A 14,877-nucleotide genomic window follows, 5' to 3' on the forward strand; every position below is an offset into this window, starting at 1 on the left:
ACCACAGACCAAAAACCTACAATAGATATGCAAAAGTAAAGACAAAAGAACCCAAACATAAAACTAAAGAAAACCATCAAGCCACAATGGAAGAGATGCAGAGAATAAGAAAGGAACAGAGAAGAACCATAAAACAACCAATAAACAATTAACAAAATGGCAATAAGTACATACCTATCGATAATTACATGTAAATTAATTACATGCATCAACTGAAAGACATCGAGTGGCTGAATGGGTTGAAACCAAGACTCATCTACATGCTGCTTATGAGACTCACTTCAGATCTAAAGACACACACAGACTGAAAGTGAGGGGATGGAAAAAGATGTTCCATGCAAATGGAAACAAAAAGAAAGCTGGTGCAGCAATACTCACAAGAGACAAAAGACAAGAGACTTTAAAACAAAGACTGTAACAGAAGATAAAGAAGAGCATTACATAATGATAAAAGGTAACTTCAAGAAGAGGATATAACATTTATAAAGATTTATGCACCCAACATAGGAGCACCTAAATATATAAAGCAAGTATTAACATACATAAAGAAAGATACAGGAATACAATAATAGTAGGGGACTTTAATATACCACTTATATCAATGGATAGAGCAATCAGACAGAAATGAATAAGGAAACATTGGCTTTAAGTGATACATTAGACCGGATGGACTTAATAGATATATAGAGAACATTTTATCTAAAAACTACAGAATACACATTCTTTTCAAGCACACAGGAATGTTTTCCAGAGTATATCATATATTCGGCCACAAGACAAGTCTTAATATACTCAAGAAGATAGAAATCATATCAAGCTTCTCTTCTGACCACATAAGTATGAAACTAGAAATCAATTACAAGAAGAAAACTGGAAAAAACACAAACACATGGAGGCTAAACATTATGTTACTAAACAGCCAACAGGTCAATGAAAAACCAAGGAGAAAAAAATTAAAAAACACTTTGACACAAATGAAAATGGAAACACAACAGTCCAAAAATCTATGGGATGCAGCCAAAACAGTTCTAGGAAGTTCATAGTAATAGAGGTCTACCTAAAGAAACAAGAGAAATCTCAAATAAGCCATCTAACCTTACACCTAAAAGCACTACAAAAAGAACAGAGGCCAATGTTAGTAGAAGAAAGGAAATAACAAAGATTAGAGTATAAATAAATGAATTGGAGGGAAAAAATAGAAAAAGACCAATAGAACTAAAAACAGATCTTTTTTTAAAAAAAAGCAACCATTGATTCTTTTATTTATTTATTTGACAGAGAGAGACAGCCAGCGAGAGAGGGAACACAAGCAGGGGGAGTGGGAGAGGAAGAAGCAGGCTTAACGACTGAGCCACGCAGGCGCCCCTAAAAGCAGATTTTTTAAAAGATAAAAAATTTGATAAACTTCTAGCCAGACTCACCAAGAAAAAGAGAGCCTAAATAAATAAAATCAGAAACAAAAGAGAAGTTACAACTCACGCCACAGAAATAGAAATGGTTATAAGAGATTACTATGAACAACTATACACCAACAAAGTGGAAAACCTAAAAGAAATGGATAAATTCCTAAAAACATAAACATCCCAAAACCGAATCATGAAGAAATAGAAAATCTTTTTTTTAAAGATTTTATTTATTTATTTGACAGAGATAGAGACAGCCAGCAAGAGAGGGAACACAAGCAGGGGGAGTGGGAGAGGAAGAAGCAGGCTCACAGCAGAGGAGTCTGATGTGGGGCTCGATCTCATAACGCCGGGATCACGCCCTGAGCCAAAGGCAGACACTTAACCGCTGTGCCACCCAGGTGCCCCTGAAGAAATAGAAAATCTGAATAGACTGATTACAAGTAATGAAATTAAACCAGTAACTTAAAAACTTACAATACACAAAAATTCAAGACTAGACAGCTTCATAAGTGAATTCTGCCAAATATATAAAGAGTTAGCACGTATCCTTCTTAAATTGCTCCAAAAAATTGCAGAGGAAGGAACACGTCCAGATTCATTCTATGAGGCCAGCATTATCTTGATACCAAAGCCAGGCAAAGACACTACAGGAAAAGAAAACTACACACCAGTATCTCTGATAAACATAGATGCAAAGATCATCAACAAAATATTAGGAAACTGAATTCAACAGTACATTAAAAGGATTGTTCACTATGATCAAGTGGAATTTATTCCAGGGATACAAAGATGGCTTAACATCTACAAATCAATCAATATGATACACCATATTAATAAAACAAAGGATAAAAATCATATGATCAGCTCAAAAGATGCAGGAAAGAAAACTCAATATCTACTTATGATAAAAACTCTCAACAAAGTGGATATAGAAGAAAGGTACTTCAGCATAATAAAGGCTACACATGACAAATCCACAGTTAACATCATACACACTGGTGAAAGTTTTCCCCTAAGTTCAGAAGCAAGACAAGGAAGCCCACTCTTGCCACTTTTATCCCACATAGTACTGGAAGTCCTAGCTGCAACAATCAGACCAAAAACAAACAAACAAACAAACAAAAAAACCCAAAAAACAAAAACAAAAAAAGAAAAGAAATAAAAGGCATCCAAATTGATAAGGAAGAAGTAAAACTGTCACTATTTGCTGATGGCATGATAATATATACAGAAAACTCTGAAGACTCCACCGGAAAACTATTAGAATTAATAAATGAATTTGGTAAAATCACAGGATACAAAATTAACATACAGATATCGTTTCTATACATTAATAATGAACTGTCAGAATAAAAATAATTCTTTCTACAATTGCACCAAAAAGAATAAAACACCTAGGAATAAATTTAAGGAAGTGAAAGACTATAGGACATTGATGAAAGAAATTGGAAAGACACAAATAAATGGAAAGATATTCCATGTGGATTGGAAGAACCAATATTGTTAAAATGTCTATTCTACCCTGAGCAATCTACACATTTAATGCAAATTTTTTTACCAAAACATTTTTCATAGAACTAGAACAAAGAATCCTGAACTTTGTATGGAACCACAAAAGACCCCAAATAGCCACAGCAATCTTGAGAAAGAAGAACAAAGCTGGAAGTATCAAATTCCCTGATTTTGAACTACACTACAAAGCTTTAATAATCAACACATTATGATGCTGTCCTGAAAACAGACACATAGATCGATGGAATAGTGTAGAGAGCCCAGAAAAAATCTCACACATACATATGGTCAATTAATCTATGACAAAGGAGCTAAGAATATAAAAGCTAAAATAAACATGGGATTATATTAAACTAAAAACCTTTTGTACAATGAAGGAAACTGTCAACAAAACAAAGAGAGAACCTACTGAATGGAAGAAGAAATTTGCCAATCATTAATCTGACAAGGAGTTAATATCTATGTATGTATGTATATCTAATATATGTGTATATATATAACTTACATAACTTAATATAAAAAATAATGCAATTAAAAGATGGGCAGAGTGCTTGAATAGACATTTTTCCAAAGAAGACATACAAAGACACACAGATGGTCAACAGACACATGAAAAGATGCTCAACATCCCTAATCATCAGGGAGGTGCGAATGAAAACCATCAGAATGACTAGTATCAGAAAGATAAGAAATAACAAGTGTTGGTCAGGATACCAAGAAAAGAGAACACTTGTGCAGTGTTGGTGGGAATGTAAATTGGTGCAGCCACTAAGGAAAACAGTATGGAGGTTCCTCAAAAAATTAAAAATAGGACTACCCTATGACCCAGCAATTCTGCTTCTGGGTATTTACCCAAAGAAAATGAAAACCAATTTAAAGGCATATATGCACTCCTATGTTCATTGCAGCATTATTTATAATAACTAAGATATGGAAGCAACCTAAGCGTCTATCAATAGATAAATGGATAAAGAAGATGTGATGTATGTATACAATAGAATATTTTTCAGCCATAAAAAAGAATGAGATCTTGCCATTTGCAACAACATGGATGGATCTAGAGAGTATTATGCTAGGTTAAAATAAGTCAGACAGGGAAAGACAAATACCATATGATTTCACTCATGTGTGGATTCTAAAACACAAAACAAATGAAAAAACAAAACAGAAACAGATTCATAGATAAAGGGGGAGGAGCTGAGAAGTGGACAAAATAGGTGAAGAAGATTAGGAAGTACAAACTTCTAGTTATAAAGTAAATAAACCAAGGGGATGTAACATACAGCGTAGAGAATATAGTCAATAATATTGTAAAAGCTTTGTGTGGTGACAGATGGTACCGACAACTATGTTTCTGCTGCTGACTAGGAGTGCAACTTTAGCCGAGTTATGTAACTTCTCAGTCTCAGTCTGCTAATCCACAAAATGGGAAGACTAATATTTACCTCTTAGGGCTGTAAAGAATATGAAAACAAAATAACATATGTGAAAGTGCCACACACATTATCTGGTCTGTAAGAGGCACTCAGCAAATGACGTTTCATTCACTCTAAAGATCAGAACTGAGGCTGGAATCCCAAAGTCTGGCCTCCAGCCCCCCTTAACTTGTTATCATCAGCTTTTGGGTATTGCCCTTTAGCCACTGATATGAACTGACTTGCGTTCCCCTAAAATTCATATGTTGAAGACCTAACCCCCAACATGACTAGATTTGGAAATAGTCTTTAAAGAGGTCATGAAGTTTAAATAAGGCCCTAAGTGAGCTCTAATCCCATATGACTGGTCTCCTTATGCGAAGAAGAGACATCTGTGATGCACTTATGCCGAAGACGAGCAGGCCAGCTGGAGCAGCCGGTGAGACAAGCAGCGCCAAGCTTTGAGCAGTTCCTTTACTGTCTGGAACACATAGCAAATACATTTAATGGTACGTGGAAGGGGCAGAAAAGATTTGTGCATCTGAAGCCTTTAAATGCACGAGGCTCTTTAAACAACATCCTTGTTGAAGTGAGACCAGAGAAAATGCAAGGTCAGTATCAACTCTATAAACTTTTCAGTCACAAACTCTTCTTAACAGTTTGGTCTTAACTCCACAAAAACGTAGGTAGTATCTACTTGCTTTCTCATCATGCAAATGAGCCATGTGACAACTTGGTACCTACGGATTTGATCAGACTTTGCCATCTGGGATCATAATTTGGTCTGGGGGGATGGCCTCTGGGGTTCCGATCATGAATATTGGAGGGGATTTGGCTGTCAAGAGAGTGGAATTTGTCACATGTTTTTATCTATCATCTGCCACAGTCTCTACTCTCTATTACCCACTTTCATTATTTCAGGGAATCCAGAATCTTTTCAGAAACATTTTTTACCTGACACAGTGTGCAGCAGTTACAATCCAACACCCTCCGATATAAATTCCTCCACATTTGATTTTCTCATTTTCCTTAATTGCCACCTGCCATGGGAAGTCTCCCTGTAAGAGACATTAGTGTGGTCACTGCCATTCTACCAGACAGTGATAGACAGGTAGCCCTAAGGTATGTCCATTGCAAGAGTCCCAGTCTCTTATTACATATCTCCCCACCTTTCTTTGTTTCTCAAACTTGGACTGCTCCTGGGAAGTAACACGTTTACCATGTATGCTGGCTTTCCTCCTACGACTCGTTTCCTTCGAATGGGCACGCTGTTTGTAACTCCACAGGACACTTTAGGGAGAAACGACTTTATCCATTTTCTTTCTTCAAGAAAGGAAGAGATCGTATCATTATGATTTTTAAACCCATTGCTTCTTCATTATTTATGCCACAAAACCAGCAAGTTCATTGCTAAAACAAAACAGGCTGAATTGATTAATAAATTATTTTAGATGCTAATTGGTATTATTGACCTTGTTTAAAAATTCTGGCTTAATATGAAAATTGGCTTGATTCTCTGAAGTTCTGCCTAAAGGTATACTGGTGGCAGAAAGAGGCTAACGGAAGGGTTAAACATTTATCAGGCTTTGGCAGATAGATAAAAGATGTCACATGGCCAGGCATAGTCAGGATGAGGGTCTCATTCAGAAATCATCAGAACGAGCTGACAATATGGGCACCTATATCCTCTCCCTTTCATAGTTTTTACTTTACAGAGGCTGTTCATATGGAATTCTTTTCAATAATATTAACATTAATGATGTTAACATTTGAGCACTTTCTGTGTCAGTCCCCGTGCTAAATACATTGTATGTAGTTTATTTCATTCAATCATCATATTAACCCTGAGAGGTAATGTGCCAGGATCCAGGACAATCCGGGACAATCCAGGATCAGTGGGCGAGGGGGTATTTTCTCGTCACTTGACACGGATGATATTTGCTTCCTCTGTGAGCATTTAAATGTGGCACCCTTGACACAGAGACACGTGGCTGAGTAAGGCTTGCGATGTAAATTGGCAAAAGAATTCGTGAAAAAGAAAGAAAGTAAAAATATAAGATTTTTCCTTATTCTTTCTATTTTAGCACATCACGAATATTTTTTTTTAAAAGATTTTATTTATTTATGTGACAGAGAGACAGCCAGTGAGAGAGGGTACAGAGCAGGCGAGTGAGAGAGGAAGAAGCAGGCTCCCAGCAGAGGAGCCTGATGTGGGGCTCGATCCCGGAATGCCGGGATCACACCCTGAGCGGAAGGCAGACGCTTTAACGACTGCGTTACCCAGGCGCCCCTTCACATCATGAATATTTTTATGAACTTGCTTCTTAGCCCCAAATGAGAAAGGAAAATTAATATCACTGTCAATTACTTTGGGCATATAAGAAGGACGTAGGTCCTTAAGGGAGAGAAGTCTTGTGTGAATATGGATGGGTTTTTGGTTGTTTATTTTGTCCTACCCATTCTGAGAACTGGGTTGGGGGAAGAGTGTGGTGGTAAGTTTTAAATTGGTGCTTGGACCTTTAAAAGAAGACAGACCTCATCTGCTGAGGACCGTGGAAACAGCTTGGACACTGTCTGAAAACCAGCACTACATTGAGCAGAAAATAAAGGGCCTTTGGTGAAAATCTCTTTGGACTGATGTTTGTATCTTCAAAAATCTAAATCTTTCACTCACTGCCTGATGAAAAAAATTGTTAATTGATTTTGAGGCCTGGCAATTAGAAGAGAGTCTGATGTGAACTTCAGCTTAAATTCCCCCTAAAACAGGGAGCTATTTTATTCCCAATTTGTTGCTGAGGTTAAGTTACTCACCTAAGGTTACACAGTTAATAAATAACCGAGTCAGGATGTAACACAAGTCTGTCTGACCCAAAAACTCTTATTAATTACTGTCTCCTCAGGGACTTAATACTTTAATTTAATTTGGCTCTTAGTGCACAACTGGCCGGGATACAGATCTTCACAGACCTTCTGTTATCATGGTTTAAAACATTGAAAAAGAACCAGTTAGTTCAAGTAAAGTCTAGTATCTTTTTATTGCAAAATATATGTCATGGGTTATGCTCGAAATCTGGTTGTTTTTGACAAAACTGACTTGACAAAGCTCATAGCAAATAAAAAAATGTTATGGAGGTCTAAAATATTTTCACTTCAAAATTAGCCTTGTGAATTAACCCATTTTTAAAAGCAGTTCCCAAGAAACATTTGTGTTTGTTTTTCTTAAAAGTGATAAGGAGAAGAATAATGTAATTTTTTTCTATTTACATTGATAGCAAAGGTAATTGTTGCTTGAATTAATTTATATACACACATACATAAATACACACACAACATTAAAATGCAGATGTAAACCAGGGAAGCACTAGTAAAAAGGAATAATGTTAATTTACCTTCATCCATATTAGCAGTCAAAAATTCTGTTTTTTCTATAATAAAACAAAAAGTTCCAACGTTTATGGTTGTGTTTATAATAAAAATTAAATACTTAAAATTATTTAAACTTTGATTATAATTTTCTATCTTAAAACCTGTCCTCGATTGATTGACTGATTGATGAGAGAGAGAGAGAGAGAGAGAGAGAGAAAGCTCACAGGCACACACATGCACGGGCGCGCACAAGTGGGGGAGGGGCCGAGGGAGAGAAAGAATCTTAATCAGGCTCCATGGACACGGGCTTGATCTCACTATCTTGAGATCATGACTTAAGCCAAAATCAAGAGTTGGATGCTTAACCCACCGAGCCACCCAGGCACCTCAAAACCTGTCCTGTTTAAAAAGGACAGTACAAATCCTCAAAGCACACCATCGTATTTCCTTTCTATACCTAGGTAATTGTGAAGGCTCAGGCCGAACTATGTAGAAATTTTGCAGATACCAATAAGAGGTGTCTGTTGGTACAAGCGAATGGTGAGACTCATGGTGCTGTGGTTTTCTGCATTTAGAATAGGCAAAATGCTTGGGTCAGAGAAGGAAAGCTTCTTTTTCAACTGTGATTCACAAAGTCCTTACGTAAGGTAGGGAACAGTTACTAACACTGACTGAAAGGGTACTGAGCTGACATTAAAAAGGCCTCTCTGCCTAAACTAAAGTGAAAGCTGAGTTATTGCTAACATGTGGTCATATCACGTGCAATTAATAGCTACATTAAAATATAAGAAGAGGGATGCCTGGGTGGCTCAGTCGGTTAAGCCTCTGACTCTTGATTTCCGTTCAGGTCATGATCTCAGGATCATGAGAACAAGCCTCCCCCTCTCCCCATGCCCCTCCCCCAGTTCACTCTCTCTCTCTCTCTCTCTCTCTCTCACACACACACACACACACACACACACACTCTCTCTCTCTCTCTCCCTAAAATAAATAAATCTTTAAAATATATATATAAGAAGACAGCAGTAGCTTTGTTCTGCTTCAATTCTGCAATATTCCAAGAATTTTATAAAACTTTTACCTTGAACCACATGTAAAAAACACAAAAATTCAGCACAGCAAAGGATAATTTTTGAGAAAAATGTATACCATATCAATGATATTATACATATAAGTATAATACCTTATCCTTGTTTTCAATTCTGTACTATAAATTTTCTATTATAAAAATGGATTTACCTTTAATTTCAGGATGGCCTTTAATTTCAGGATGTCTAGTTCCTAAAAACAAAACAAAACAAAACACTCACTCTAGCAAAGAAATAACATTCACCTGGATAAAATATACACGAATCATTAATATCTCAGAAATAGTACAACTTAATTTTTTACAAAGATTAAAGGGAATCACAGTATGTCATCTTTCTTTGATTTTCAATACTATATAAGAGATGTTTCATATTGCATTTAAACACTCACCAATTTCACTACAGCAAGGAAATAATTTTTACTTGAGTTTTATAAAGAGATGTATCTTTGGATATATCTGAACACATACAGACAGCAAATTTACTATACAGTTATATAAAATTTATAACTCTTTTAAACTTCTATTTATAAAAGGTGGGCTTTCCAGGATACATGAAATCAAGTTATACTCCAAACTTCCTTTGGCTTAGTGATTCTGATCTGTCACTGAAAGATCAGTGAATATACTAATATTTTTATTTTACATCTCTTCTCTCATTTGCTGTTGCTTAGAAAGGGAAGAATTAGACCCACTACCGAAATACAAAAAGTGGTACTCAGTCTAAACAAGGGTAAACTGAAGTAACAATGATAGCGAGTAAATGTACTTTTGATATGGATTCAAGACGTTGATTTAATGTTATAGTTATAATAAAATATATTATAGTTACCCCCTGGCAGTGGGGGTTTTTTCCCTGACAGGCTAATATTCTGTTCTTTAGAGTTTTGAATCAGGAGAAGGAGGAGAGGGAGGGAAAAGGGACAGAAGAGGAGGAGGAGAAGGAGAAGAAACCCCAAATATCATTGTACTGAAAAAGTGAAATCAACTGTAGAGCTTCACAGGAAGACAAATGCTGGATGATCTCACTTATATGTGGAATCTAACAAAACAAACTCATAGAAAAAGAGATCAGATTTGTGATTACTAGGGGCAGGGGTGGGGGTAGGGAATTAGGTGAACGTGGTCAAAAGGTACAAACTTCCGGATCAGTAAGTGCTGCGGGTGTCCTGTACAGCACGGTGACCGGGTGTCCTGTACAGCACGGTGACCGGGTGTCCTGTACAGCACGGTGACGACAGTTACCATTGCTGTATGGTATACCTGAAAGTTGCTAAGGGAGTAAATCCTAAACGTTCTCATCACAAAGAAAAAAATATTGTGACTGTATGACATGACGATGTTAAACTAAACGTACTGTAGTCATCGTCTCAATATATGTGTGTCAAGTCATTATGCTGCACACCTTAAACTTATATACATTGTTGTATGTCAATTCTATCTCAGTGAAACTGGGAGGAAATGACTCTCAAGCTTCACTGGCAAGAGTCATGACTTACTGTCTTCCTTCCTAAAAAACATTTGGAAGTTTCTCTCTCTCTCCTCTCTTTACTAAGGTTTTAACTATATTTAATGGACATAAAAGTATTTTGCTCAACTGCTTATATAAATTCCAAAAGAAATAATATGATCTGAGATCCTAAAAAGTGTGTTTTTACATTTAAGAACTGATGTCTATGGGAAATTAAACAAGACTTCGGTAGAGTCAAATAATACCAAGCAACGGCAAAATGTAATTATTATCAATTCATTTGTTCATATATATCTCCACCACGTATTTAATGCTTACCTGTAAGGCACATTTGGGATATAAAAATAATTAGATTCTGTTTCAAGAACTATGTGGGCCAGGCCCACATAGTAATAACTTAATAAATATTCATTGAGTAAATCAATGAATATAATAACTTCGAGAAAGCATTGATGTAAGCAAGAAGTCAGTCTGTATGACACAGAGTAGGTACCTAGTAAATATTTTTACCATCAGAGGTTTTCCAATGAGCACCAAACCACAGAGAGCATCAACTCATTGCTTTGAAACTTGGTAAGTAGAGGGAAAAAATTAAAAACTATGCTTCCTTTCTACTACAAATTGCATTTCATGGAAACAAAATAGTTGATGAGGGAAAGTTCTTCTCTATAGAAAACCAGTTAATAAATGAAGAAGGAATGCTGAATTAGAAATCACCATCTTATAGTTCCTATTGACAAATTGGACTAGGCAATAATCACAGAGGTTACTAAAAACCATTAAGATGAAACGTTGTGGGGGAACTTTTTAAAGGAAAGATCAAGCTGATCCAGTGACCAATTGAAGCATCGTTAGTAGTGCCATACCCAGGGAACATGGCATTTTATGTAATAGAAAGGACACAGCACTACCCATCAAGAATTCTTGCCTAAAATATTGAACTTTGTATCTAATCAAATCTCTATAAATCCAGAATAAGGAACATCCTGTAGGCAAATGACCAAGTTTCTCTAAAAATGAATGGCATGAAAAAAATTGGGGGTGGATGAGTAGGTAACTTTTTAAATTTTTTAAAAATTTTATTTATTTGACAGAGAGAGACACAGCAAGAGAGGGAACACCAGCAGGGGGAGTGGGAGAGGGAGAAGCAGGCTTCCCGCTGAGCAGGGAGCCCTACACGGGGCTCCATCCCTTCTGGGATCATGACCTGAGCCGAAGGCAGACACTTAATGGCTGAGCCACCCAGGTGCCCCGATAGGTAACATTTTTAAAATTGAAATATAGTTGATATACAATGTTATATTAGTTTCAGGTGTATGACCTCATGATTCAACAATTCTATATATTATGCAACGCTGACCACAATAAGTGTAGTTACTATGTGTCATTGTGCAACATCGTTACACTATTATTGGCTATACTCTATATGCTGTACTTTTCATCCCCATGGCTTACTTATTTTATAACTGGAAGTCTGTACTTCTTAATCTCCTTCAACTAATTCCCCCATCCTCCCCACGTACCCCACTCTGGCAGCCACCAGTTTGTTCTCTGTATTTACATATCTGTCTCTGCTTTTCTTTGTTTGTTCATTCGTTTTTTAAAAATTCCACATATAAGTGAAATCATATGGTATTTGTAGTTCTCTGACTTATTTCACTCAGTATAAAACTTTCTAGGTTTATCATGTTGTTGCAAATGGTAAAATGTCATTCTTTTTTATGACCTGAGTCATATTCCTCTGTGAGTGAGTGTGTGTGTGAGTGTGTGTGTGTGTGTGTGTGTGTGTGTCACATCTTCTTTATCCATTCATTTGTCATTGGACACCTAGGTTACTTCCATATCTTGGCTACCGTAAATCATGCTGCAATAAACATAGAGGTGCATATATCCTTTTTGCATTTGTGTTTTTGTTTTCTTTGGGTAAATACCCAGTAGTGGAATTGCTGGATCATATGGTAGTTATAAATACACACACACACACATATATATATATATATATAAAATTTTTTTTTTGAGAAACCTCCATACTGTTTTCCATAGTGGCTGCATCAGCTTACATTCCCATAACAGTGCATAAGGGTTCCCTTTTCTCCACATCTTCGCTGACACTTATTATTTCTTGTCTTTTTGATATCAGCCATGCTGACTCGTGTGAGGTGATACCTCACTGTGGTTTTTATTCGCATCTCCCTGATTAGGGATGTTGAGTATCTTTTCATGTGTCTGTTGGCCATCTGTATGTCTTCTTTGGACAAATGTCTATTCAGTCCTCTGCCCATTTATTAATCAAATTAATGTGTGTGTGTGTGTGTGTGTGTAATGAGTTGTATAAGTTTTTATATATTTTGGATATTAACCCCCTATCAGATATATCATTCACAAATATCTTCTCCCACTCAATAGGTCACGTATTTATTTTGTTGATGGTTTTCTCTGCTCTGCAAAAGCTTTTTATTTTGTTGTAGTCCCAATAGTTTATTTTTGCTTTTGTTTCCCTCACCTGAGGAGATATATCTAGAAAAATGTTGCTAAAGCTGGCATCCAAGAGATTACTGCTTATGTTCTTTTTTAGGAGTCTTATGGTTTCAGGTCTCACATTTAGGTGTTTATTTTTTTAATTTAAATTCAATTAATTAAAATACATTTAGGTCTTTAATCCATTTTGAGTTTATTTTTGTGTATAGTGTAAGAAAGTGGTCCAGTTTCATTTTTTTGAATGTACATTTCCAGCTTTCCCAACACCATTTATTGAAGAGACTGTCTTTTCTAGATTGTTTATTCTTGCCTCCTTTGTTGTAGGTTAATTGACCATGTAAGCATCAATTTAGTTGTGGACTTTCTATCCTGTTCTATTGATCTGTGTGTCTGCTTTTGTGCCAGTACCATACTGTTTGATTACTATAGCTTTGTAGTATATCTTGAAATATAGGATTGTGGTATGTCCAGTTTTGTTCTTCTTTCTCAAGATTGCTTTGGCTATTCAGGGTCTTTTGTGGTTCCATACAAATTTTAGGATTCTTTGCTCTAGGTCTGTGAAAAATACTATTGATATTTTGAGGGATTGTGTTAAATCTGTAGATTACTTTGGGTAGTATGGACATTTAAAAAATATCTGTTCACCCAATCCATGAACATGGTATATTTTTCCATTTATTTGTATCACTTTAAATTTCTTTCATCAATGTCTTATAGTTTTCAGAGTGTAAGTCTTTTACCTCCTTGATTAAATTTATTCCTAGGTATTTTATTCCTTTGGTGAAATTGTAAATGGGATTGTTATCTTAATTTATTTCTCTGATGGTTTGTTACTAGTATATAGAAACACAACTGCTATCTGAATGTTAACTTTGTATCCTGCAATTTTACTGAATTCATTTATTAGTTCTTATAGTTTCTTTTGTGGAGTCTTTAGTTTTCTTCTTTTTAAAAAAGATTTATTTATTTGTATGAGGGAGAGGGAGGGGTAGAGGGAGAGAATCTTCAAGTAGATTCCCCACTGAGTGCAGAGCCTGATGCAGGAATTCATCTCAAGACCAATCTCAAGACCCATGATCATGAGACCATGACCTGAGCCTAAACCAAGAGTTGGATGCCCAACTGACTGAGCCACACAGACACCCCTAGAGTTTCTATGTAAAGTATCATGTCATTTGCAAATGGTGACAGTTTTATTTTTTCCTTACAAATTTAAATTCTTTCTCTTTCTTCTTTCTTTTCTTTCTTTCTTTCCTTCCTTCCTCCCTCCCTCCCTCCCTCCCTTCCTTCCTTCCTTCCTTCCTTCCTTCCTTCCTTCCTTCCTTCCTTCCTTTCCTGATTGTTAGGACTCCAGTACTATGTTGAACGAAAGTGACAATAGTGGACATCCTTGTCTTGTTCCTGAGCTTACAGGAAAAGCTTTCAGATTTTCACCATTGAGTATGATGTTAGCTGTAGGTTTGTCATATATGGCCTTTAGTATGTTGAGGTATGTTCCCTCTAAACCCACTTGGTTGAGAGTTTTTATCATGAATGTATATTGAATTTTGTCAAATTCTTATTTTGTAATTTTTAAAAAAGATTTTTAAATTTTTTATTTATTTGACAGAGACAGCCAGTGAGAGAGGGAACACAAGCAGGGGGAGTGGGAGAGGAAGAAGGAGGCTCCTAGTGGAGGAGCCTGACGTGGGGCTCGATCCCAGACACTGGGATTACGCCCTGAGCTGACGGCAGATGCTTAATGACTGTGCCACCCAGGCACCCCCAAATTCTTATTTTGAATCTATTGTGATGATAATATGTTTTATCCTTCATTTTGTTAATTTGATATATCACACTGATTGATTAGAGGATATTGAACCATTCTTGCATCCCTGACACTTGATCATGGTGAATGATCCTTTTAATGTATTGTTGAATTTGGTTTGTTCATTAGGGATATTGATGTATAATTTTCTTTTTTTGTAGTGTCTTTGTCTAATTTTGGTATCAGGGTAATGCTGGCCTCGCAGAATGAATTTGGATGTTTTCCTTCCTCTTCCTTTTTGGAATAGTTGTAGAAGAATAGGTATTGGCTCTTTTTTAAGTGTTTGTTAGAATTAACCTGTGAAGCCGTTTGGTACTGAACTTTTGTTTGTTGGG

General features: G+C 36.2%; 1 protein-coding gene across 1 annotated transcript in view; it reads right to left on the minus strand.

Annotated features, from left to right (window-relative positions):
* CFI (complement factor I) overlaps window positions 1-14,877 on the minus strand; it is a 54,519-nt gene that overhangs the window by 10,595 nt on the left and 29,047 nt on the right. Inside the window, exons 8-11 of the mRNA XM_026499181.4 lie at window positions 8,939-8,980; window positions 7,723-7,758; window positions 5,553-5,656; window positions 5,288-5,391 (exon numbers count right to left, since the gene is read on the minus strand). Of these exons, the coding sequence (XP_026354966.1) occupies window positions 5,288-5,391; window positions 5,553-5,656; window positions 7,723-7,758; window positions 8,939-8,980 (286 nt within the window). The remainder of the gene's footprint in view (window positions 1-5,287; window positions 5,392-5,552; window positions 5,657-7,722; window positions 7,759-8,938; window positions 8,981-14,877) is intronic.

Source organism: Ursus arctos, unplaced genomic scaffold (genome assembly GCF_023065955.2).
Source record: "Ursus arctos isolate Adak ecotype North America unplaced genomic scaffold, UrsArc2.0 scaffold_11, whole genome shotgun sequence".
Taxonomy (NCBI): Eukaryota; Metazoa; Chordata; class Mammalia; order Carnivora; family Ursidae; genus Ursus; species Ursus arctos.